Source organism: Chamaea fasciata, unplaced genomic scaffold, assembly GCF_029207755.1.
Source record: "Chamaea fasciata isolate MVZ Bird 193981 ecotype frontalis unplaced genomic scaffold, bChaFas1.0.hap1 SCAF_72, whole genome shotgun sequence".
NCBI lineage: Eukaryota > Metazoa > Chordata > Aves > Passeriformes > Sylviidae > Chamaea > Chamaea fasciata.
In genome coordinates, this window is record NW_027094157.1 from 433,678 (window position 1) to 459,766 (window position 26,089).

At 57.8% G+C, this 26,089-nt stretch overlaps 1 protein-coding gene across 1 annotated transcript; it reads right to left on the reverse strand.

Annotated features, from left to right (window-relative positions):
* Positions 1-11,150: 11,150 nt before the first annotated feature.
* Positions 11,151-21,630, reverse strand: LOC136304318 (zinc finger protein 850-like; the record flags this gene model as incomplete). The annotated part of the gene is made up of 3 exons (XM_066207949.1): positions 21,137-21,630; positions 14,966-16,089; positions 11,151-12,460 (listed from the first exon to the last, which is right to left on the reverse strand). Coding segments are annotated over exons 1-3 (2,928 nt in total), but the record flags the coding sequence as incomplete, so codon positions are not given.
* Between the last annotated feature and the right edge of the window lie 4,459 nt (positions 21,631-26,089).

Sequence of the window (26,089 nt, forward strand, 5' to 3'; positions counted from 1 at the left end):
CCATCTTCTAGGGACGATGAACACCCTGCAGCCAAGGATCACTGAAGAGGTCTTCTAAGGATGGCCTGTCCAAGGGTTGCATGGACAAACACCTCCTGATAACATTTTGGCACTCTGAAGAGAGAAACCAGAAACCAGCAGTCAGTTGGAGAAGGATCCCGTCTGCTTTGCCCCTCCATTCCCGTGCCCAGGCCATGCTGGGTGTGCCCAGAGCTGTGCCTAAACTTCCCCATGGATTCTCTGTTTGGAGGAGAGCAGGACATGTGCCACCTCCTCAGCAGCTGCCAGAGCAGGGTGCTCATCAGCCTGCTGCTGTCTCCCAGCACCGGGATTCCCCTGTGCCCAGAGATGAGGACCCACCTTGAGAGAGCCATCGTGGGAACAAGATGCGCCCCCAGATGAACTGCTGGCCCCTCCTGAACGGGTGCTTCCCCATGACCAGGTGGCACAGCAGGAGGCCCAGGGACCAGATGGTCGCTGCCTCGCCGTGGTAGCGTTGGTGGTGGATCCACTCTGGTGGGCTGTAGGGCAGGGTTCCTATGGAACACAGACGGAGTTCATCAGGGGATGCTGCAACTCCTAAAGCCTCGCCCCGGCATCCCTGGGCGTGTGGGGGCTGGCCCCCTCCCGCCCCCACCCAAAAGCAACTTGGCTCAAGAAATAACGCTGCTCCTAGCAGCGAGAGGGGGAAGCCGCGGTGCTACAGCCAGGCTGGGCCGTGAGATGCCCAGGAACATCCCCTGAGAGGGCTCACCTGCAAATTGCCTGTAGGCTGTGTCTTGGAGGAAGGCGCCACAGCCAAAGTCGATCAGTTTGAGCTGCCCGGTGGCCAGGTCGAGCAGGATGTTCTCGGGCTTGATGTCGCGGTGCAGGACCCCGCAGCTGGTGCAGTGCCGCACGGCCTCCAGCACCTGGCGGAACAGCCCCCGCGCCTCCTCCTCCGGCAGGAACCTCCGCTCCGCCAGGAAACCCGAGAGGTCCTGGCACCGCTCCGGACGCTCCAGCACCAACAGGAAGCCGTTGGGGAGCTCAAGCCACTCCAGCAGCTGAATGATGCGACCACATCCAGAGGACAGCCTGTCCAGCAGCACGATTTCCAGGGGCGCACGGGCGCCGTTGGGCTGCCGAAGGACCACGATGCCGTCAGTGGGGCTGAGGCTGTGCCAGGGCTCGGGAACCCCTCACCCAGCCCCGGATGCTCTGGGCCCCCCGCTCAGCCCACGCCCGCTCTCCCTGCAGGGCTCCCGCCGGCTCTTCCCCTGCCGGGCCCCAGCTTCTCCCGCCGGCCCCGCTCACTCACCAGCTCGCCCCAGTGCTGGACGCGGGCCCGGGGCACGCATTTGATGGCCACCTGCGAGCAAAGGCCAGCAGCGGGCTCAGCTCGCCGCCTGCCCCGTCGCGCCCCGATCTTCTCCTCCTCCTCCTCCTCCTCCGCCCTCCTCCTCCTCCTCCGCCCGCCGCCAGCCCCGCCGCTCACCGGGGCGCCGTCCGAGAGCCGCGTCCCCGAGTAGACGCTGCCGAAGCCTCCGCGCCCCAGCAGCGAACGCAGCCGGTACCGGTCCTGCAGGGCCTCCCGCGCCTCCCCTGCGGGCGACACGCGGCCCTCAGCGCTCGGCCCGGGGCCAGACACGGCCCCCGAGCGCCCCCCGAGCGCCCCGGGCCGGGCATCCCCACCCGCCCCGGGCCCCGGCGGCTCGAGGCCGGCGGCTGCGCTGCCGAGCGGCGGAGCTCGGGCCGGGGAAGCCGCGGCGGAGGCGGCGGGAGCGGCCGCGCCGCGTGTGTCCTTAGCGGGGCCCGGGAGGAGCCGGGGCCGGGGCCGGGGTCGGGGTCGGGGTCGGGGTCGGGGTCGGGGTCGGGGTCGGGGTCGGGGCCGGGGCCGGGGTCGGGGTCGGGGCCGGGGCCGGGGCCGGGGCCGGGGTCGGGACAGGCGCAGCCAAAGCGCAGCGATGCCGTCCCGGCCCCAGGCACTGATGCCCGCCCAGCACCGCCACAGCCAGCACCGCCAGAGCCGGGCGGAGCCCAGACCGCGGCGGGACGCCCGGGGCCGGGGGCGGGCCCGGGGCATGGCCCAGCCCTGCGGGGGGAGAGGGAGAGGCCGGGACGGGGACGCCGAGAGGGGCCGGGGAGGTCGGGAAAGGGACACCGGGAGAGGCTGCGGGACAGCGAGACAGAGTGCGGGACAGCGGGAGAGGGAGAGGAGGAACAAGAGAGGGACGGGGACGGGTCGTAGACGCCGTAGACGCCGTAGACTCGCTGCTGCCGCTGCTGCTGCCGCTGCCGCCGCTGCAACTGGAGCCCTGGGGCCGTTTGTCCGCGTGTCCATTCCACGCTCCAGCCCCGCGCTCCCCGGGGGCAGCCCCCGAGCCGCTCCAAACACAGCAACTTGGCCGTGCTGAGCCCACATCCAGAGGCCTGACTCCTGCGCCGTGGCAGAGGAATTCCCTCGGTCGCTGCTGTGCATTGTCCCTGCTGAGGCTCAGACACTGTCAGGACACATTCCCTGCTTGTAGGATTCGTGCCCGACCCAAGCACTACGCTTATGTCTCCAGCGTTACTTTGCAGCAAAAACAGGGGAAGGCAAACTCTGTGTACGGCTCATGGTATTTTCGAGGGTCTAAAACTCACTAAGTCATCGATCTGAGAGGTGAGATCCATTTGGAATTAATGGCACGGAGAAGTAGTGCAACACGGAAAAGGGAAGCATAGAAATAAATAGAGGAAAATCTCTTGGTTTATTTCTTGCGTTTTCATTTCACTTCTGGAAAGCTGTTGCAGTTTTCCAGCAACCTTCACCACAGTCCCAGCTGCTCTTTTCAAGAACCTTTGGTGGAGAACGAGGTCGAGCTGCTGGCACAAGATGTGCCACCAACTGCAGCTTCTCCTGGATTTCCATACTGAGTGCAGCACGACTTTTGCAGCAAAGCAGGACAAATGTTTGGAAAACTTTACGATTTGTCCTTTCTTTTTTCCTTGTGGGCTGGGGAGTTGTGCCATTGGTAAGGTTTTCCTTGTTACTGTTTTAATCCAAGAAAACAGGAGGTGGCACCAGCACTTGTTGGGGAATGCAACCCTGACTGAATCCAGAGACAGAATCTCCCTGACACTGTGTGAGCTCCCCGGGCTGGGCTCAGGTTCCTGCTGGGACTCTGCAGAGAGCTCCAGCTGGGATCAGCAGCAGCTGGAAATACCTCTGGGCATCTCCCTTTTCTGCTGCTCGCAGGAAGCAATGAAGTGAGTCAAGAAGTTCTGGTTTTTCTTTCTCCGGGTGCATTTTTGCATTGTGTTTGACACCCCAGCGGCAATTTTTGTGATGGCCTCTCTAAGTTGATTCTATTTCAGCAGCACCAGCAGCAGGGCTGTGTTGGAGCGCTGCAAATGTGGCCTGTGTGGCTTTAAATCCCCTCGACTTAGTGCCCGGGGACTTGGGAGCATTTCAATCTCTTCTTTGCACGGTGCCTGCAACAGAAAGACTGAGTTCACTGTCACAAAAGCACAGCGGGCAGCAAGGATGGAAAAAGGCAATTGCAGTTGTCCTGATAAAATCCAGTCGGCAGCCAGAGGGGTGCAGCAGCCGCCGCGATCTCCAATTGCCAAGGCAAAGGCAGCAGCAGCCTCCTGCCGTCACCTCGGGCGGAGTGAAACAGTGCTGAAAACAGCGCTGGAAGCCGACCCTTCCTTTCTCTGGAGGCTGGGTCGGGGCAGCACAGGCGGGCCCTGAGCAGTCTGGGCTGTTGGCGGGTGAGCGTTGCTCCAGGCCGCAGTGGAGCCGGACAAAGGCCTTGGAAGGCGAGGCAGGAGCAGGTGGGAAGGGGCCGGCGCTGCTGCTGCTCCTGCCCGGGAGCCCCGGCCGGGCCGGGCCGGCGCCCGCTGCGCTGCGGCTCCTGCTGCTGCCAGAGCCGGGCGGGCCTCGGGGACAGGGAATGGACACGGGGGGACAGCAAAGGCCGGCGGGGCTGCGGGGATGCTGGTGCTGGGGCCAGCGCCGGCACGGAGCTTCGGCCGCAATTGACCCGGAGGGAACCGCGGGGCAAAGGCTCCATTTCAGCCTTTCTTTCCTCACGGCTGCGAAACGACCGAAATAAAAGGAGAACCAGCAGGGCCCGGCCCCTTCTCCTTCGGGAGGAGCTCCACGCCTGGGGCCGGGAGGGGCCCTGAGGGGCCGGGAGGGGCAATGAAGGGCCATGAAGGGCTGTCGGGGGCCAGGAGAGGTTCTGTGTAGCCAGGAGGGGTTTGAGGGGCCGTGAGGAGCCTCAGCCCGGCAGCAGCGGGGTCCCACCGTGTCCCCAGGGCAGGGCAGCCGCGAGGGGCCGCGAGTGCAGACGTGGCAGCAGAGCGGGCTTGGGGCACCTCCGGGAGGGGGTGAGAGCCTTCCCCAGCTCCAAACCACACCAAACCCACCACTAACAGGATTTCCCATCTTTAGAATCCACTGGCAACTTGGAGTCCACTGAACCGTTTAATCCCAGTGGAAAGTGCAAGGGAATTTTCCTAATGACTTACATCCAGCCTTGGTTAATCGTGTCTAAGATTTAAAAATCTGACCAGTGAAAAGTAACACTAATAAATAATAAGAACAATAGCAAGAAATAAACTCCCAAATCCCAACATTCAGCACCACACCAAAATGACCAACCTCATTTTTCTTTACTAGCACAAGGTTCATGAAAACAAATGCTGTTAACTTTCTCCACCTCACATCTTCCCCACCAGACAAATGAGGCCGTTTGCAGTGTTTAATACAAGTCACAATGGAGGGCTGGAGGGAAGAACGGGGAGACACTACCAATTTACATGTCAAACCCAGCGGTCCAGCTTCAAAGTGGAGAGAATAAAATGGAATGGGGGCAGGGGCTGGTCAGATGTTCCTCTAAAGGATGGCAAAATCACCTCCAAGTGAACAGGAGGGGAAAATCAATCCCTATAAACCACCCAGGGTGTTCAGGGACTCAGCTGTGAGGAGCTGGACATGGACAGAGGCATCTGGAACAGTTCTTTCCTCAGGCTGAGCTCTCCAGCCTGGCCCTGAAGTCAATCAAGTGCTTTCCCAGAGCATTCCATGGTTGCCAACCACCCTTCAAGATGTGGCTCACAGGAGCAGAGAACCTTTCTCAAGGTTCTGAGCAGAAAAAGTGGCAAGAGATGCCCAATTCCGAGCTCTGTTTAAAAACCTGGAAAATAAAAATCAGTTGAACTCTGAAGCCCAGCGGTGGCTCCCAGAATCTCAGAGCCAAGGGGAAACGGGAAAGGCTTTTTACAAGAACCAACGCTGAAGAGCTCCCAGATGAATGTGTGTGACATTTTGAGAGGCTTCCAATTTTCCACAGTTTCCCTTGAATTGTTGAAATTGATTTTGCCTTTGCCTCCTCTTGCACTAAAGGAGCCTCATTTCAGCAGCCAGGAAGGCAAAGCTCATTCCTGGCCCTGGCTGCTGCTGTCCGTGCAGCATTTCCATCCCTCCCGTGGCCTCTTCCCTCAGGGTCCCCAGCAGCAGCAGCAGCTGCCGGAGCAGCACATGGAAGCTGCAGATGGAAGTGCTGCCCACCCCAGCCTGAAGCTGCACAAGGATCCTGCTGCCAGGAACCCCAATATTCCCTCCCAGGGGCCCTGCAAACAGTCACCAATTTTCAGAAGAGCAGTGTGGACAGCAGCTGCACCTGGCCGTTATCCTCTATGAAAGGAAGAAAAAAAGACCTCAGCATCGGCTGCTCGGGGCTCAGCTGGGCGTGAGCCTGCAAACCCACAGGGCACCAAGTGTTTGGTGGGCACACAGTGGCCGTGGCTGGGGGCACAGAGCCTTGCATGGTCAGAGAGTGGCAGGAGCACCGCAACCAGCTGCAGGGCGACAGGGCTGGGTCTCAGCATGTCCTTGTCCAAAACTGCAAAGCTGAGCATCACGGCCGTCATCCTGACTGACTGTTCATCTGTGTCCCGCAGGAGCTCCACAAAATGTTCAGTCAGGGGCCACACTTTTTTGGCCTGTGAGGAACACAAGTCGTGAAACGCCGCCCTGGTGCCAACAGGGCCCAGAGGCCAAAGGCCTGTCCCGAGGTACTCGGGCAGCCAAACCAGGAGGCAGGAGAGCTGGGAGCAGCTGCCTGAGCTCTCGAAGCCCAGCCAAGCCCAAGCGACTGCATTCCCCAGCTCAGCTCCAGCCACTGCCCCCTTGTCACCATTGAGGGAGGGATCCTCAGTGAGCTCGAGAAGGGCCCTGAGCGCAAGGTTCCACCTTTCCCTGCACTCACTCCGCAGGTACTTTGGGGGAGCGCCAGAGCAGCCGGCTGGCAGGAACATGGCAGCTCCCCGGGGGCTACTTGTGGCCTCTGACACCCAATTCCTCAGGGCTTCCCACCAGCCCAGCCCCTCAGAGTCTCCCCCAGCCCGGCCAGCCTGCCCGGCAGCAGAGGCGCAGCCCCACAGCAGCTCCAGAGGAGCCCGATCAAGAGGCACCGCGGAGCCCTCAGCAATCCGGCCAGCAGCACACGGGCAGGAGGACACAGACGGCGGTTCCTGGCTGGCACAGGGCTTGTGGCCATCTCCAGGCTCCGGCCTCGCAGGGATGCGCACAGCTCCGGCCCCCGCCCACGCGCTCTCTCGGCAGTGCAAAGGCTTCCGCAGGACCACCGAGGGCCGAGGGGCTTCTGGCCATTTTCCCTGCAAGGCTGCATGCCTGGGCAGCTTGCTGAGCACAAAGCACCCAGGGCAGCAAAAGAAAAATCCTGGGAGTCTGTGTATTGTAACACATATCCTATATTTATATACTGAAGAAAAAAAAGAAGAAAAGAAGAATCCTGTAGAAGAAGAAAATCCCCGCTGGCTCAGTTGGCCCCAGCAGGCAGAGTGTCCCAGATCAGCTCTCCGCAGAGCTCCAGCAGCGCAGCCAGCCCAGGCCCGACAGTCGAGGCCGTGTCTTCCGTGCCCTGCGGAGCTGATCTCGCAGCTTCCGCAGGATGGAGTACGGAGCTCTCTGGACTGCCCGGAGGACCAAGGCTGTTTCAATGGCCAGGTTTCTGATGGCAGGGCTGCTGTCATCTGCCGTGTCTTCAAGGGCTGCAAGACAGAGGAACACGGGGCCATAGCCCTGATCAGCAGGGACCCGAGGAGAGCCCCCTGCCAGGGCCAGCCCAGCCCGCTCTTGCCATGGCCACGAGGGAGCAGGGACCAAGGGGATTGAAACATTAATTTTGAAGAATTACAGACTTTAACTGGATATTGCTGAAGTAAGACAGATAGACTTCCCCTTTGATAAGCAGAAGCCGGATTTAAGGAACTGATAAATCATGGGGCCTGTCAACTTATGTTTGTGTGTTCTGACTAATCAATAGGCTTCAAGAAGGACAATGAATTCAGAAATCAAATACTCCTGGGAAAACAGGATTCAGTCGTCACGCAACGCTAAAAGGTTAAAAAGTCAAAGCGAAGAAGACTCACTCACTTCATCATTTTGAGACCCCGCCCCATAAAAAAGACCACCGACCCATTTCAAAGAACAAACCACGCATGCTTAATAGCTTTTGGCTAATTACCATAGGAAGCGGGGAATGGGAGGTACTAAAGTCATGAATATACATTTGCGTTTTGGGTATTCAATCCTTCTGTACATAAAAAGACCCTGTGATCTTCTGTGAGCGCGCGTGTGTTCGGGAGCTATCCCGCACGCTGCCCGGCGTCGTAATTAAACATACACTTTCTAACTCTAAACTGCTGGAGAGTCTTTTGTCCGTCATTGTTGGATATCGGCATTAGGGCGATATTCCTATTTTTTTAATAATTCAATAGAACACCCCAAATTGCCCAATATGGACCCCAAATTTCCAAGAATTAGCTGTATAGAGCCAAAAATTCACAAAAATTTCCTTTATGGGCCCCAAAACTCCACTATAGAGGTGCCAAGACTCCCCCAGACCCCCTTACATCCCATGCAGAGAACCCCAGATCCCCTATAGGGTCCCCCAGGCGCCCCCGGACCCTCTATCGAGCCCCTATATATCCCCTCAGACCCCCCTGGGGACCTCCAGACTCCCCCAGACCCCCCAAATCCCCCACAGACACCGGACCCCATTTAGGGACGCCCGGACCCCCTTTACGGACCCCTACGGACCCTCTACAGAGCCCCCAGACCCCGATAGAGCCCCGAGACCCGCCCAGCCCCCTTTAGGGATCCCCAGACCGCCCTAAAGCCCCTACAGACCGCCCCAAATCTCCTGCAGATCCCCCATAAAATCCTCTAAGGAGACTTCCAGGTCCCCCCAGACCCCTATAGATCCCCTATAGATCCCCTATAGATCCCCCATTGCCCCACCGTAGGTCTCGGACACGCCGGAGCCGGCTCGGGGGACCCGGAATAAAGATGGCGGCGCCCGGGAGAGCCACCTCTGGGTAATGTACGCATGCGCTCGAGGGAACGCGGCAGCAGATGGGCGGGGCCCAAGGGAAAAGAGGCGTGGCCAATGAAAGGGCGGGGAACGAATGGAACGAGGCGGGGTCAGAGAAGGGCGGGAACTGGGAGGGGAAAGGGGCGGGGTCCGGGAAACGGCGGGAATTCTGAGGGGAAATGGGCGGGGTCAGGGGAACGCGCGGTCCTAAAAGGGCCCGGTTTGGCTTAAAATCACCCGCAAGACCCTAAAATCTCCGGCACCGAGACCGAGACCGACACCAGAACCGAGACCGGCACCGCTCCGGGACCCGCACTGTGGGACCGACACCGAAACCGGCACCAGAACTGGTACCGGAACCAAGACTGAGACCGACACCGACACTGGGACCGGCGCCGGGAGCGCTGCGGAACCGGCACCGGCACCAGGACTGCGGCCAGAACCCAGACCGGGAGCGCTCCGGGATGGAGACCGAGACCGGCACCGGAACCAGCACCGAGACTGGCACCGCTCCGGGACCAAGACTGGGATTGGCACTGGGAGCACTCCGGGACCAAAAACGGCACCGGCACCGCTCCGACACCGAGATTGAGACCAGGACCGAAACTGGAACCGGCACTGGCACCGAGACTGGCACCGCTCCGGGATCGAGATCGGCACCGCGACCGGAATCAGCACCGGGAGCGCTCCGGGACCGAGACTGAGACCGAGGCCGAAACAGGGACCGGGATCGGACCCGGAATCGCTCCGGGATCGGCTCCAGGATCGCTCCGGGACCGCCGCGTTCGCTCCGGGGAGTTTTGGCCGCGCCCCCGGGCGGGACTGGGAGGGACGGGGAGGTTGCCCTGGGCCGGGCGGGACCGCCTCGGTTCGCATCGTTCCGAGGCGGCCACCCCGGTCCAGATGATCCCAGTCTCTATGGTTCTGATCCAGATGGTCCAGCCTGTGAAATCCCAGTCCATGTGATCCCAGTCTGTAAAATCCCAGTCCATGTGACCAAGAACTCTCCAAGTGTGATTTACTCTCAAACCACATCCCACCCACCCAGCCCCACACAATCCCGATCCCAACATCCGCCCACAAAAATATCCCCAAACCCAGGGACCCCCCCCGGGATATTTGGGGCGAGCTCCCCCTCCCCGGGCACCTGCGGGATGGGGGCGATGATCCCGGCGGTGCCGCCAGTTCAGGGAGCGCTGGAGCCGCCGCTCCCTCCGCTCGTCTTCTCCTCCCGCTCCTGCTGCCGCGGCGCCTCTTCCTCCCTCCCTCCTCCTCCTCCCCCGGGCCCGGGCCCGGCCTGGGAGGGCGGGGCCAAGGAAAGGGCGGGAACTGGGAGGGGAAAGGGGCGGGGCCAAGGGGACGCGCGGTCCTAAAACCGCCCGGGTTCGCTTAAAATCGCCAGTTGTGCCGAAAATCCACCGTAAATCCACCAGGTTTAGCTTCAAATCATCCAAATGGGCCAAAAATCTCCGGGAACGGGACAAGATCAGCACCGGAACCCGCAGCAACACCAACACTGAGACCGTCACCGCAACTGAGACCGGCCCCGCACAGGCACCGGCACTGGGACCGAGACCGAAACCGGCACCAGAACTGGTACCGGAACCAAGACTGAGACCACGACCGACAATGCGACCGGCGCCGGGAGCGCTCTGGAACCGGCCCCGGGAAGGCTCCAGGACCGCGGCCAGAACCGAGACCGGCAGCGCTCCGGGACAGACCGAGACCGGCACCGGAATCAGCTCCGAGACTGGCGCTGATCCGAGACCGAGACTGAGACCGAGCCCGAAACCGGGACGGGGATCGGACCCGGAATCGCTCCGGGATCGCTCCGGGACCGCCGCGCTCGCTCCGGGGAGTTTTGGCCGCGTCCCCGAGCGGGACTGGGAGGGACTGGGCGGTTCCCCGGGGCCGGGCGGGACCGCCTCGCTTCGCATCGTTCCGAAGCAGCCATCCCAGTCCATGTGATCCCAGTTCGTATGATCCCAGTCTCCATGGTTCTGATCCAGATGGTCCAGCCTGTGAAATCCCAGTCCATGTGATCCCAGTCTGCACAATCCCAGTCTGCACAGTGCCAGTCTCTAAAATCGATGCTGTTTTACACCACAACAACACAGATTCTGATCTTCAGAAGGCTGAAAATGACTCCTTTAGTTTTTCAAATGTGTCTCCCTTAGTATTTTACACAGACCAATCTGATCGGTGACAAAAAGACAAACCTCGTCAATCACACTGGTCAGACCAGAGGGACATCAACAAGAAGTCCCTCCTAGGAAAAGGAATGAAAAACAATGCTACAGTTTTTAGAAAAACACTCCTCTTGTTTACAGAAAATTCCCTGAGAAAAGAATTTCACAAAACCAAAAGATCTCAGGCACGAAAGCAGGGCTACAGTCTCTCTTGGCTTTTGCAGTACAAAGAGAGGGAGAAGAGAAAATAATTAAGGTCTAATCAAAAGGATAATCGGCAAGGTGACTTCCCAACACGGAACACAGGGAATGTGCGTCACCGGGGCTCTGCCCAGTGTGGCTCCTCCAGTGGGGGCTGGAGCTGGAGCCGAGCTCGAAGCTCTTTCTGCACTGGGGGCACTGGCAGGGCTTTCCTGATGGTGCCTTTGTTGGTGTTGGGTCAAGGCTGAGCTCTGTGAGAAGCTCTTCCCACACTGGGGACACTCTTGGGGCCCTCCCTGGTGTGGATGCGCCGGTGGATGATGAGGTTGGAGTTGTGCCTGAAGCCCTTCCCGCAGTCGGGGCAGCGGAAGGGCCTCTCCTCTGTGTGTGTCTGCTGGTGTTCAAGGAGCAGGGTGCTGGTCACAAACCCCTTCCCACACTGGGAACACTTGTAGGGCCTCTCCCCAGTGTGGATCCTCTGGTGGATAATCAGGTTGGGTGTGTGCCTAAAGCTCTTCCCACATTCCCCACATTTGTAGGGCCGTTCTCCTGTGTGGATCCTCTGGTGGCTGATCAGGCGGCACCGCCAGCTAAAGCTCTTCCCACATTCCCCACACTCAAAGGTTCGTTCCCCGGCGTGGGTCATCCAGTGATGGATCCGGTTGGACCCCATGCTGAAGCTCTTCCCACATTTCTCACTCTCATTGAGTCGTTCCCTGGTGTGGATCTTCTGGTGCTGGATGAGGTGTGAGCTCCGCTTGAAGCCCTTCCTGCAGTCGGGGCAGTGGAAGGGCCTCTCCTCTGCATGTGTCTGCTGATGTTCAAGCAGCAGGGTGCTGGTCACAAACCCCTTCCCGCACTGGCAACACTTGTAGGGCCTCTCCCCAGTGTGGATCCTCTGGTGGAACCTCAGGCTGCCGCTCTGCCTGAAGCCCTTCCCACACTCCCCACACTTGTACGGCCTTTCCCCAGTGTGGATGTTCTGGTGCTGGATCAGGTGGATTCTCTGGCTGAAGCTCTTCCCACATTCCCCACATTCGTAGGGCCGTTCTCCTGTGTGGATCCTCTGGTGGCTGATCAGGCGGCACCGCCAGCTAAAGGTCTTCCCGCACTCCCCACACTCATAGGGTCGTTCCCCGGGGTGGGTCCTCTGGTGATGGATCCGGTTGGACCTCACGCTGAAGCTCTTCGCACATTCCTCGCTCTCATCGAGTCGTTCCCTGGTGTGGATCTTCTGGTGCTGGATGAGGTGTGAGCTCCGCTTGAAGCCCTTCCTGCAGTCAGGGCAATGGAAGGGCCTCTCCTCCGTGTGCGTGCTCTGGTGCACGAGGAGGTAAGTGCTGGTCTGAAACCTCTTCCTGCATTGATCATACTCGTAGGGCCTCTCCCCACTGTGGGTCATCTGGTGACGGATCAGGTGGGATTTATGGCTGAAGCTCTTCCCACATTCCCCACACTCATACGGCTTTTCTCCGGTGTGGATCCTCTGGTGGCAGATCAGGTGGCACCGTCGGCTGAAGCTCTTCCCACACTCCCCACACTCGTAGGGTCTCTCCCCAGTGTGGGTCCTCTGGTGGCGGAGCAGGTCGCTCTGCCAGCGGAAGCTCTTCCCACACTCGGAGCACTTGTGGGGCTTCTCCCCATCACGAAGCTGCTCATGGACCACCAGCTCTGAGCTTTGGCTCCATCTCCGGCCGCCTTCCTGGCCCGGCCTGGCTCTTTCCTCCTCACATCCTCGCCAGCTGCGTTTGCAGCCCCTCCTCCTCAGGGATCTCCGGCCCTTTTCCTCCCCGTTGCATTCCTGCGCCATGGAGCCGCTCAAAACGGCCTCTGCCACGAGCTTCTGCCGCAGGGATTTGTCCTCCCTGCTCTCCATGCTCGGCTCCTTGTGTGGGGGAGGAAGGACAAGGACAGGATGGGATTTGCCTCCATGTCACAGGGAAGGGGAAGGAGATCCCCCATCTGCTCGGTGCCCGCCCTTCCCGGGCTGCGGCGAGTCCCAGGAACCCGAAAAGCTCCCCCCTCTTCTGTCTCCCCACCTACGGATACTGGGAGTGACCGGGCTCATACTGGGACTGACTGGGCTCATACTGGGACTGACCAGTGTTATAAATGCATATTATAAACTTGGCTTTTTGCAAGATGTGTTCTATATGGTTAAGAATATTGTGTAATGATATAAGTTTTTTTAGTTCTGCTATTAGTAAAGAAAATTAGGCATAGAGGTACTAGATGATATAGTATGCTTAAACTGTCTGTTTGGTCGGGATAACATCTAGTGAACATGTAAAGGAGACTCTGCTATTGAGATACCAACTATCAGCATCTACCATCTGAAGAAAGTACGGACCAAGGCTCAACCTGGAGGTGATAAGGAAGACACAGCCAAGAAACACGCATGCCCTAAAACAGCGGACCCAAGGAGGGACCATGCAAAACAGTTCCCGGAATATGGAAACTAGTTTATGGAAAAATATGAACATTCAACAGGTTGATACAATGGCAATGGCATTTAAAGAATGACTCTGATACAGCAGAGTGTGGACTTGGCTAAATGCCAAGTCAACCGGCCAAACATACTTAGCTTTTTTTTTTTATCTCCTAACTGACTCATTTTCTATTAAACCTGTTTCTGAAAATTTACATAGAAAGTGAACCTTGTTTTTCACAGACTGGGCTCATACTGGGACTGACCGGGCTCATACTGGGAGCAGCCACTGCCGGCACCGGGACACCCCAAAAACACCTCCCGGGGAGCCCCCGATGTCCCCCCGAGGGGCATCTGCTGCTCGGCTTTGGATCCCCGCGAGCTCCAAACATCCCCCCAACAAACCCCAAACCCAGGGACCCCCCGGGATATTTGGGGCGAGCTCCCCCTCCCCGGGCACCTGCGGGATGGGGGGCGATGATCCCGGCGGTGCCGCCGGTTCAGGGAGCGCTGGAGCCGCCGCTCCCTCCGCTCGTCTTCTCCTCCCGCTCCTGCTGCCGCGGCGCCTCTTCCTCCCTCCCTCCTCCTCCTCCCCCGGGCCCGGGCCCGGCCTGGGAGGGCGGGGCCAAGGAAAGGGCGGGAACTGGGAGGGGAAAGGGGCGGGGCCAAGGGGACGCTCGGTCCTAAAACCGCCCGGGTTCGCTTAAAATCGCCAGTTGTGCCGAAAATCCACCGTAAATCCACCAGGTTTAGCTTCAAATCATCCAAATGGGCCAAAAACCTCCGGGACCGGGACCGGGACCGGGACCGAGACAAGATCAGCACCGGAACCCGGAGCAACACCAAGGCTGAGACCGTCACCGCAACTGAGACCGGCCCCGCACAGGCACCGGCACTGGGATCGACACCGAGACCAAAACCGGCACCAGAACTGGTACCGGAACCAAGACTGAGACCACGACCGACACTGCGACCGGCGCCGGGAGCGCTCCGGAACCGGCCCCGGGAAGGCTCCAGGACCGCGGCCAGAACCGAGACCGGCAGCACTCCGGGACAGACCGAGACCGGCACCGGAACCAGCTCCGAGACTGGCGCTGATCCGAAACCGAGACTGAGACCGAGCCCGAAACCGGGACGGGGATCGGACCCGGAATCGCTCCGGGATCGCTACGGGACCGCCGCGCTCGCTCCGGGGAGTTTTGGCCGCGCCTCCGGGCGGGACCGAGCTGGGAGACTCGGAGCTTCCCAAGGCTGAAAATGACTCCTTTAGTTTTTCGGAATGTGTCTCCCTTAGTATTTTACACAGACCAATCTGATCGGTGACAAAAAGACAAACCTCGTCAATCACATTGGTCAGAGCAGAGGGACATCAGGAAGTCCCTCCTAGGAAAAGGAATGAAAAACAATGCTACAGTTTTTAGAAAAACACTCCTCTTGTTTACAGAAAATTCCCTGAGAAAAGAATTTCACAAAGCCAAAAGATCTCAGGCACGAAAGCAGGGCTACAGTCTCTCTTGGCTTTTGCAGTACAAAGAGAGGGAGAAGAGAAAATAATTAAGGTCTAATCAAAAGGATAATCGGCAAGGTGACTTCCCAACACGGAACACAGGGAATGTGGGTCACCGGGGCTCTGCCCAGTGTGGCTCCTCCAGTGGGGGCTGGAGCTGGAGCCGAGCTCGAAGCTCTTTCTGCACTGGGGGCACTGGCAGGGCTTTCCTGACGGTGCCTTTGTTGGTGTTGGGTCAAGGCTGAGCTCTGTGAGAAGCTCTTCCCACACTGGGGACACTCTTGGGGCCTCTCCCCAGTGTGGATGCGCCGGTGGATGATGAGGTTGGAGTTGTGCCTGAAGCCCTTCCCGCAGTCAGGGCAGCGGAAGGGCCTCTCCTCTGTGTGTGTCTGCTGGTGTTCAAGGAGCTTGCTGCTGACCCGAAACCCCTTCCCACACTGGCAACACTTGTAGGGCCTCTCCCCGGTGTGGATTTTTAGGTGCAAGCTCAGGCTGGCTCTGTGGCTGAAGCCCTTCCCACACTCCCCACACTTGTACGGCCTTTCCCCAGTGTGGATGTTCTTGTGCTGGATCAGGTTGATTTTCTGGCTGAAGCTCTTCCCACATTCCCCACACTCGTAGGGCCGTTCCCCGGTGTGGGTCCTTTGGTGGAGGATCAGGTGGGAGCTCCGGCTGAAGCTCATCCCACATTCCCCACACTTGTAGGGCCTTTCCCCAGTGTGGATTCTATGGTGAAAGATCAGCCTGGACCTCAGACTGAAGCTCTTCCCACATTCCCCACACTCATAGGGTCTCTCTCCGGTGTGGATGCTTTGGTGGCTGATCAGACTTGAACTCTGGATGAAACTCTTCCCACATTCCCTACACTCACAGGGCCTCTCCCCAGTGTGGATCTTTTGGTGTAGCCTCAGGTTGGCTCTCTGCCTGAAGCCCTTCCCACATTCTTCACACGTGTACGGCCTTTCCCCAGTGTGGATGTTCTGATGCTCAGTCAGGGTGGCTGTCTCTGTGAAGCTTTTCCCACATTCCCCACACTCGTAGGGTCGTTCCCCTGTGTGGAACATCTGGTGGCGGAGTAGGCTGGACCTCTGGCTGAAGCTCATCCCACATTCCCCACACTCGTAGGGCTTCTCCCCAGTGTGGATCCTTTGGTGGAAGTTCAGGTTGGCTCTGTACCTGAAGCCCTTCCCACACTCCCCACACTTGTACGGCCTTTCCCCAGTGTGGATGTTCTGGTGCTGGATCAGGTTGATTCTCTGGCTGAAGCTCTTCCCACATTCCCCACACTCGTAGGGTCGTTCACCTGTGTGAATCCTTTGGTGGCAGATCAGGCTGTTGGCCTGGCTGAAGCTCTTCCCACACTCGGAGCACTTGTGGGGCTTCTCCCCATCACGAAGCTGCTCGTGGACCACCAGCTCTGAGCTCTGGCTCCATCTCCGGCCGCCTTCCCGGCTCGGCCTGGCTCTTTCCTCCTCACATCCTCGCCAGCTGCGTTTGCAGCCCCTCCTCCTCAGGGATCTCCGGCCCTTTTCCTCCCCGTTGCATTCCTGCGCCATGGAGCCGCTCAAAACGGCCTCTGCCACGAGCTTCTGCCGCGGGGATTTGTCCTCCCTGCTCTCCATGCTCGGCTCCCTGTCTGGGGGAGGAAGGACAAGGACAGGATGGGATTTGCCTCCGTGTCACAGGGAAGGGGAAGGAGATCCCCCGTCTGCTCGGTGCCCGCCCTCCCCAGGCTGCGGCGAGTCCCAGGAACCCGAAAAGCTCCCCCCTCTTCTGTCTCCCCACCTACGGATACTGGGAGTGACTGGGCTTACACTGGGAGCAGCCACTTCCAGCACCGCGACTCCCGAACCCTCTTCCCGGCCATCCCGCCCCTCCAGCCCCTAACGGGGTCCCGGCAATCCCAGGCGTTCCCCCCCCTCTCGGGGTCCCCGCTTTGCGGTTCGGGGCTCTCCTCTCTCTGGGCTCCCGCTCAGGGAAGCCGCGGCTCGCCCGGGCTCCCCAAACCCGGTGTTCCCCCGCCCCCCGCCCCGGCTCTGCCGACACCGGGACCCCCCAAAAACACCTCCCGGGGAGCCCCCGATGTCCCCCCGAGGGGCATCTGCTGCTCGGCTTTGGATCCCCGCGAGCTCCAAACATCCCCCCAACAAACCCCAAACCCAGGGACCCCCCGGGATATTTGGAGTGAGGTCCCCCTCCCCGGGCACCTGCGGGATGGGAGCGATGATCCCGGCGGTGCCGCCAGTTCAGGGAGCGCTGGAGCCGCCGCTCCCTCCGCTCGTCTTCTCCTCCCGCTCCTGCCGCCGCTGCGCCTCTTCCTCCCTCCCTCCTCCTCCTCCCCCGGGCCCGGGCCCGGCCTGGGAGGGCGGGGCCAAGGAAAAGGCGGGAACTGGGAGGGGAAAGGGGCGGGGTCAGGGACAGGGCGGGAATCGTGAGGGCAATGGGCGTGGCCGAGGGGACGCGCGGTCCTAAAAGGGCCCGGTTTGAACGAAAATCATTCAAACGGGCCTGAAATTGTCTAAAGAAGCCTAAAATCCACCCTTACACCGGTCAGGTTTGGCCTCAAATCACCCTAAGAGGCCTGCAATCCCCACAAAGTGGCCTAAAATCACCCAAAGGGCACTAAAAGCCACCCTATAGCCACAGGGTTTGGCCTGAAATCAGCCACTTGGGGATAAAATCATCCAAAGGGGTCTAAAACCAGCCAATGCGGCGTAAAATTGCCAAACGTGGTTTCAAACCCACACAAAATGGCCAAGAATCCCCTCAAATCTCCTAAAACGCTGTGAAATCCTCCCTGAAAATACCGGGTGTGGCCTAAAATCAAGAAAATGTACCTAAAGTCCACCCTAAAACCGAACAGATTTCAACTAAATTCACCCAAATGGGACTAAGCCCCACCGAAATGGGCCTAAAAAACATTCAAAGGGATCAGAAATCCACCCTAAAACTGCCCAGTTTATCTTAAAATCACTCAAATGGGACTAAACCCCACCAGATTTTGCCTAAAATCAGACAAAGGGGCCCAAAATCCACACTAAAAGGCTCAAAACCCCACCCTAAACCTGCCCAGTTTGGCCTAAAATTACCCAAACCCGCCTAAAATCTCCGGGACCTGGACCCAGACCAAAATCAGCAGCAGAAGCGGCACCAGCACCAGGAGTGAGACCGACACCGGATCCGAGACTGGCTCCGAGAGCGGCACCGCTGCAGGACCGGGACCGGAACCGACAGCAGCACCCGCAGCGGCGCTGCACAGGCACCGGGACTGCGGCCGAGACCGGGACGGAAACCGGCACCAGAGCTGCCACCGGGACAAGACTGAGACCGGGACCGCAACCGGCAAAAAACGGCCCAAAAGTCACCAAACACGCCCCTAAAGAGACCGACAGTGCCTGAAAGGTGCCAGAAAATGGCCACAAAATGGCCCCCAAATGACCAAAACCTGACTAGAAATGCCCCTGAAATTACAAAACATGTCTCAAAATGATTCAAAGCGTGACCAAAAATGACCCAAGGGTGACAGAAAATTGCCCAAAATGCCGCAGGATGGGGGAGAGCCCGGAGAGACACAGAATTCCAAAAAATTTTTTTAAAAAATCACCCCAAAATTGCATAAAAAAGGAAAATTATTTTTAAAAAATCCTGAAAAAAGCCTCAAAATAGCTCAGAAAAGAAAAAAACCCAGAAAATGCCTGCAAAACTTCCAGTAATATTCCCAAATTTTCCCAGACTCCCCAAAATTTCCCAAATTCCCCAAAATTCCCCAGAAATTCAACCAAACTCCATCAAAAATCACCCAGAAAATGAAAAAAACCAAGCCAAACAAACCCTTCAAATGCTCAGAAATATTTTTTAAAATCCCTCAAAACTCCACAAAAATTCCCTGAAAACTCCCCAACTCCTCAGATTTCTCAAAATTCCCAACATATAACCCAAAGATGCCCCCAAATAACAACAGAAAACAGTCTGAAAATGCAAAAACACCACCCCAAAGTTCCTAAAAATATTTTAAAAATCCCCACAAGCACCCAGAAAGTCCCCCAAAATCCAAAGAAAATTTCCCGAAACTTCCACAAACTCACAGAATTCCTGAAATCCTTGACAATTGCCAAAATTGCCTACACGTGCTCTCGATGAAGTGGTGCAGCAGGCAGGACTTGCTCGTGCCGGTGCTGCAGATCACCAAGAACTGCCGGAAGTTCCCACATTTGGTATCAAAATTCCCCAAAATCCCCTCTTGAGAGCCCAAAATTCCAAAATTTGGACTCAGAATCTCCTCTGGGGACCCCAAAACTCCTGAAAATCCCCTCTAGAGATCCCAAAATTCCCACACTTGGACCCAAAGTCCCTGCTTTTGGATCCAAAATTCCCCCAAAATTCCCCTCAAAATTCCCAATAGAGGCCCCAAAATTCAAAAAAGTTCCCAATAGAAAACCCCAAATTGCCCCATTTGGACCTCTACATTTCCAAGAATTCCCTGTACAGAGCCCAAAATTCCCTCCAAGGATCCCAAAATTTCCCCACAGAGATCCCAAGACCCTCCCCAAAGCCTCTATATGCTCCCCCAGGCTCCTATAGAAGCCCTATAGACCCACCCCAAACCCCTTTTAGGGACCCCCGCAGATCCCCTATAGACCCCCCAGACCCCCCCTAAATCCCCTATAGAGACCCCCAGACCCCTTCCCAATCCCCTGTGGGACCCTCCCCCCCAGCCCCTTTTAGGAAGCCCCAAGCCCTCCCCAAATCCCCTGCAGAGACCCTGAGATCCCCTAAATGGACCCTCAGACCCCTTCCAGGGACCCCCAGGCCCTCCCAAAATCCCCTAGGGAGACCCCCAGATCCCCTAGAGAGACCCCCAGGCCACGCTGAACCCTCTCGAGATCCCCTATATATCCCCTGGAGCCCCCTCAGAGCCCCTTTGGGGACCCTCAGACCGCCCCAAAACCCCACACAGGGACCCACGGACACCCCCACACCTCCCCGGAGCCGCTGCAGGCTCCCCCAGATCCCCGACAGACCCCCCAAGCCCCGGAAAGGCCACCCAGACCCCAATAATCCCCAAAAGAGACCCCCAGAGCCCCGGACTTAGGGACGCCCCGAGCCCCTTTACGGACCCCTACGGACCCTCTATAGACCCCTCAGACCCCTATGGAGCCCCTATAGCCCCCCAAACCCCCTTTAGGGACGCCCAGACCGCCCTAAATCCCCTATGGACCCCCTTAAACCCCTTACAGACCACCCACTAAACCCCCTAAAGACACCCCCAGGTCCCCCCAGACCCCTGGAGATCCCCTATAGATCCCCTATAGATCTCCTAGAGATCCCCCATTGCCCCACCGTAGGTCTCGGACACGCCGGAGCCGGCTCGGGGGACCAGGAACAAAGATGGCGGCGCCCGGGGGAGCCACTTCTGGGTCATCTGCGCATGCGCTGGACGGAACGCGCCAGCAGATGGGCGGGGCCCAAGGGAAAGGAGGCGTGGCCAATGAAAGGGCGGGGAACGAACGGAACGAGGCGGGGTCAATGAAAGGGCGGGAACTGGGAGGGGAAAGGGGCGGGGCCAAGGGGACGCGCGGCCCTAAAACCGCCGGATTTGCCCTGAAATCACCCAAAATGCGCCTAAAAGTCTCCAAAGGGGCCTCAAATCCACCCTAAACCCGATCAGGTTTGGCCTCAAATTATCCAAATGGGATTAAAATCCCCACAAAGTGGCCTAAAATTACCCAAAGGGCACTAAAATACACCCTAAATCTCCATGGTTTGGCCTCAAATCAGCCCAATGGGGTTAAAAGAATCCAAAGGGCTCTAAAATCCGACCAAGGGGCCTAAAATTGAACAAACTGGTTTAAAAAAACCCACACAAAATAGCCTGAAATCACTCCTAAATCTCCCAAATGGGTGTAAAATCCAAACTGAACGTACCCGGTTTGGCCTAAAATCGACCAAAAAGATCTAAAATCACCCAACATGGCCTGAAAGCCACACAAAAGGACCTAAAATCAGCAGAGAAGGACTTTGTTTGACATGTAATTATCCAAAGAGGCTGAAAATCCACTCATAAGGGCCAAAAATGACCAAAAAGAAGGGGCCTAAAATCTCCCACGCACACCTAAGATCCACCCATGTGGGGCGAAAATCATTCAAAGGGACTTAAAATCCACCAAAAATATCCCAGTTTATCATAAAATCACCCAAATGAGCCGAAACCAGATCCGAATGGGCCTAAAATCATCCAAAGGGATAAAAAATCCACCCTAAAGCCCACCAGATTTGGCCCCAAACCACCCAAAGTTATCTAAAATCCACCCAACACGGTACACAGGGAATGTGGGTCACCGGGGCTCTGCCCAGTGTGGCTCCTCCAGTGGGGGCTGGAGCTGGAGCCGAGCTCGAAGCTCTTTCTGCACTGGGGGCACTGGCAGGGCTTTCCTGATAGTGCCTTTGTTGGTGTTGGGTCAAGGCTGAGCTCTGTGAGAAGCTCTTCCCACACTGGGGACACTCTTGGGGCCTCTCCCCGGTGTGGATGCGCCGGTGGATGATGAGGTTGGGGTTGTGCCTGAAGCCCTTCCCGCAGTGGGGGCAGCGGAAGGGCCTCTCCTCTGTGTGTGTCTGCTGGTGTTCAAGGAGCTTGCTGCTGACCCGAAACCCCTTCCCACACTGGGAACCCTCGTAGGGCCTCTCCCCAGTGTGGATCTTTTGGTGCAAGCTCAGGCTGGCTCTGTGGCTGAAGCCCTTCCCACATTCCCCACACTTGTACGGCCTTTCCCCAGTGTGGATGTTCTGGTGCTGGATCAGGTTGATTCTGTGGCCGAAGCTCTGCCCACATTCACCACTCCTGCTCTGGCCATCTGTGAGGTGATGATGTAACTGGAGAAGCTCCAGTCCAGAGGAGGAGCTATGAAACCTGGTTCTGGGGTGGAGTGGCGACATGGACTAAATTCACGCTCTTTTGATGCAGGGCATGCCCTGAAGTTGGATGGGCTGCCTGCATCTCCCAGCTGAGCATCACCTTCCGTCTCCTGCTGCCGCTCAGCAGCTTTTCACCAATCCAGGGGCTGGGATGTATTTGTTGCATCAGCAACTCATCAAAGAAAACTTGTTTTGCAGTCACAAGTACGTTTCAGATTGTTTTATTCCCAAGCATCCCTGACAACTAAACACTGAGCTTTTGTTGTGCCTGAGGGCAAGTGAAGCAGCAGCACGGTGGCCGAGGCTGGGACGCGCGACCACCGTGCCAATTGCCCGGAGCGCCGTCAGGCAGTGCCAGGATCCCGGCTGCGGTTCTGGTCCCCACAATGGAGGAATCGTAGCCCCTGCCTCAGAGCCTGTCAGAAAGGCACCCAAGTGAGAGCAGAGGGAGGGCACCCTTCCAGTCTCTCTTGGGCATGGCCACAAAGCAGCCCCTGCTTCTCCTTCCTCCGCCTGTGTTTGGGGTGTGCTGATGGCAGCGCCAGCCAGGTTGTGCTCTGTGTTCCAAAGGCTGTGGAGAGCGGGCATGAAAAGTGCTGTGTGCACAGCGGAGAGTCCTGGAAGGTGCTGGCAAGAGCATCCTGCGGGAACAGGGCTCTGGTCTCTGGCCGCGAACAGCCTGGTTTTGCTGCTGTGAGCGCAGGCAGGAGTGGAGGCAGGTGAAGAGGCAGCGGACGGCTTGTGTTTGTAGAGGGCCTGGGGCTGCATGCGCGAACCTCCACCTGGAATCACACTGGGGGGAATACGAGCTAGAGCTGGAGCGCCTGGCCAGAAAGGACCAGAAGGAATTCAGCCTTGCCAGGGTTTCTTAAGAGTGTGTTGATGTTCCCCAGGAAAGTTCCCAATGTGGGGAAACGCCTCTGGGGAAAAGAGGCTTGCTTCTCAAGGAAAGCGCTTTCCATGGAGCTCCCAGTGAGGAAGGTGCAAGTGTCCCCCTTTAGCTGTCTGTGGTCCTTTCAGTCCTTGAGGCCCGTGGCACTTGGCAGATGGAGAAGGGAAGGGAGAAGGCTGTGAAGAGCAGGTTTGGAATCCAGCTGGACCTGCAGAGACCAAGGCAAGCACCTGCAGCAGGGTGTGTTACCCCCACTGTGGACAGAGGTGTGAGCAGGAGCATCTCTGAACAGCTGCGAGCCCCAAAGCTGTCTTGGAGAGCTGTGAATTCAAAGGCCTTCATGCACACACGTCTCACATCTTACCTGTCTGCTGTGTTTCAACTCTTGGCAATATGCATTTCTGTCTTGCTCGCTGGAAGCGGCTCCGGCCCAGAGGGCCAGCACCGAGCTGGGCTGTGTGGGCCAGGCGGCACGGAGAGTCTTGGCTGATCTTGCTGTGTCCCTGGCCTCAGAAAAGTCTTGGAAGGTTTGCCTCCCAAGGCGTCCTCTCATCGGCTCTTCCTGTGCATCTTGGAGAGAACAAGGCAGGCGTTTCTGGCAGCTGGGCATTAGCAGGCCTTCAAATGGAGGCGTGTTGTGGAGCAGGCCCAGCTGAGACACCCTGAGAGGAGCCCAGCGCTCCTTGCTCCTCTCTGCTGACACGTGAGCCTTGTCTGCTTTCGGGATGACCCCGGCTGTGTCAGGGGGTGCTGCTACGTGGACACGAGACAGCCGGTCCTGTCCCGCTGGGTCCCAGCAGTGCATCGCAGCAGTCCTGCATCCCCGTCAGGATGCCGGCCGAGAGAGGTCCTGCAAGCTGAGGCAGCTGATTTGAAGCTTGTGCGGGTGCCTACGGGTCAAGGCCAAGGGTGTTCCCTCAGGATAGAGCAGTGCTGAGGGGTCTCTAGAATTCAAAGAAATCAGCAGACAAATGCATCGTCCGCCAGAAGCTCTTTTATTGGCAGGAGGGAAGGGGTCTGCACTCCACCACAAGGCTTCTTTGCCTCGTCTAAATTTCAGTGGTTTTATGTAGGAATTCTATTAAAAATACCATCCATCTTTACACTGCTGAGGTGATTGGATAGGCAGGGGGTTTACAAAGAAATCCATTGTGTCAGATTCCTAGACTTGAAGCTAATGTCCACCTGCTGGCCAGGATCTGGTCTCAGCGCACCAAAGCAGCTCGTCTTCCTCATCCCTTGCCTGCACAGGGCTGATTCTGTAGCCGCCCTTAGGTCTTCTGGAAGGTTATGTCTAAAGCTTTTTGTCAAGTCACTCTCCTGTCATGCTAGGCTTCCAGGTTTTTCTTATGTTAACTGGTGCTAAGTACTTAAGGATATCTGTGCTAAGTACTCTTTGCTTCTCTAAATTGCCTGTGCTTCCTTCCATCAAACAAAGGCCTTGTTTCATTCCTAAATGTGCCTGATGCCGCCCAGGTCTTTTGGCACCGCTTGCTTTCCTGTGACATGTTCTACCTCCCCCGAGAGTAAAGAGGGAGCTGGAGAAGGAGCTTGCCAGGCTGCTCTCCATCCTTTAGCAGCAGTCCTGGTGAAGTGGACAAGTCCCAGCTGAGCGCAAACGTGCAAATGGAAGAGCCGTGCGCAGGAAGGGTCGGCGGGAAGAATGATCCAGGAACCGATGGCCTGGCAGTCTGAGCTCGCTACCGGGGAAGGCCTTGGAGCACATCGTCCTGAGTGCCATCCCACGGCACGTGCAGGGAACCAGGGGGTCTGCTGGAAGACGGGAAAGCTCTGCTGAGGGATGGGGACACCTGGGGGACTTGGCAGGGTGCTGGCGAAGGAGTTGTCTGGAAGGTGAGAGGTTGAGGCTGGAATTGGAGTCAGTTTGAAGGCAGCATCTGTGGTTTAGCACAGCTTTGGTTATGGAGGACAGAACGAATAGCTGGGACTTTTTCTGTTCGTGGTCCTGCTTCTCGTGCAGAGAAGAGGGGAGAGCTGTACTTTCTTGGCCACTTAGGTATCTGTAGCAGGATAGGGAGGATTAGCCCTCCTGCAGTCTACTCATTTGTTTGGGCTACTTTTGTAACACTGAGTGGACTTTCACTTGCTGGAGAGCCTTTATTCCTTAAGAGAATTAGGTTCTTATTATCATCCCTTCAGAGAAAAATGTTCGAAACCAAAGCAAGGCCTTTCTTTTGCCCCTGTGTAGTCTTATGTTTTGTACAGTGACATTCAATGGATGACCTTAAGGCAAATGTGTTGCTGCTTTGAGATGGCAAGGAAACTTCCAAACCTATCACCTTCTCGGGCCATTCCCATGAATTTAGGAAGTTTGCAACTTTTTGGAACTACTTGAGTTGAGCAATGGGACGTAAAGCTTTCCTGAACGGAGCATTCTTAAATGCCGGATCCTTCTGTGCCTTCACTGCCAGGGTGATTTTGTGCTGCAGGAAATTACTCCAATGAGAAAACAATTTCAGCATGGAGTAACAGCTTCTGACAAGAGACCAAGTGTTGCCAGCAGCTGCTCCAGGTGCTCCTGCTAACATCCCCTGGAGGAAGGAGCACAGCCCCCAATGCACCTGGGCTTTGGCTGCCCTGTGGCAGAGAAGCCCCCCGGGGCACAGGTCTCTGGGGCAGGAGATGACACCAGCACTGCCAGGGCTCAGGGGGTGGCAGCTCTGCTTGTGCGGGGACTCTGCCACACCTGCCGGTTTCAGCGCTCCCCTGGCCCCAGGGGTCAGAGCAGCGCTGGTGCCCTGGCCCACACGTTCCTCGTCTGTGTCACACCTGCGGGTTTAGGACGGCCACCGGCCGAGACGTGTCCCAAGGAGGCCGTGCCACCTTCTGTGCAAGGCCCCGTGCCCTTCCCGCTGCGGCTGCGTCGGCAGCCCTGGGGGCTCCTTCTGCTGCCCTGAGCCCGCAGAGCAGGGCAGCGTTTGCCCGTGGTTTGAGGCGCTCCGAAAGATCCTGTCTTAGGGCTGTCTTAGACGCTTGGGGCGAGGGATTCCTTCCAACCCGGACCACTTTGGCTGGGCTGGGAGCGGCCCCAGGGCAGGTGGCAGCGTGTGCATTGGCCCTTTGTGACACGGTGCAGCAGCGCGGTCACTCACCGTGGCATGGAACGGCACAGGGTGTCCAAGGAGCCTTTGTGACACGTGGTGACACAGGTGCTGGTGGTGATGCAGCTGTGCCACTGTGCTCGGAGCACGTGACGGGACAGGACAGGATAGAGCGGTGTCGTGAGGAGCCCCCTCACAGCACACTCGTTCGTGTCTGACCCGGAGCTTTTCCGAGGCGTTATTCCTGCCACCGGTTGACCTCAAGGCCAAAGCACAATCCTTGACCAAGAGTCACCCGTCCTTGTGGCAGGAGCCCTCGAGAGCAGAGTGCAGGACTTGCTGTCCTGAACTCTTCCCAGCACTTCAGTTGTGTCGGTGCCTTCCAGGCACCGCTGCAGGACTTGCTGACTCGGAGCTTTTCCGAGGCATCTCTCCTGCAAGTCCCCATCAGTCCAGTCGCTGACATGGAGCAGAGATCCCCAAGAGTGCCCAAATTGGCCAGCGTGGAAGAGGAAGGTCCTGGAGC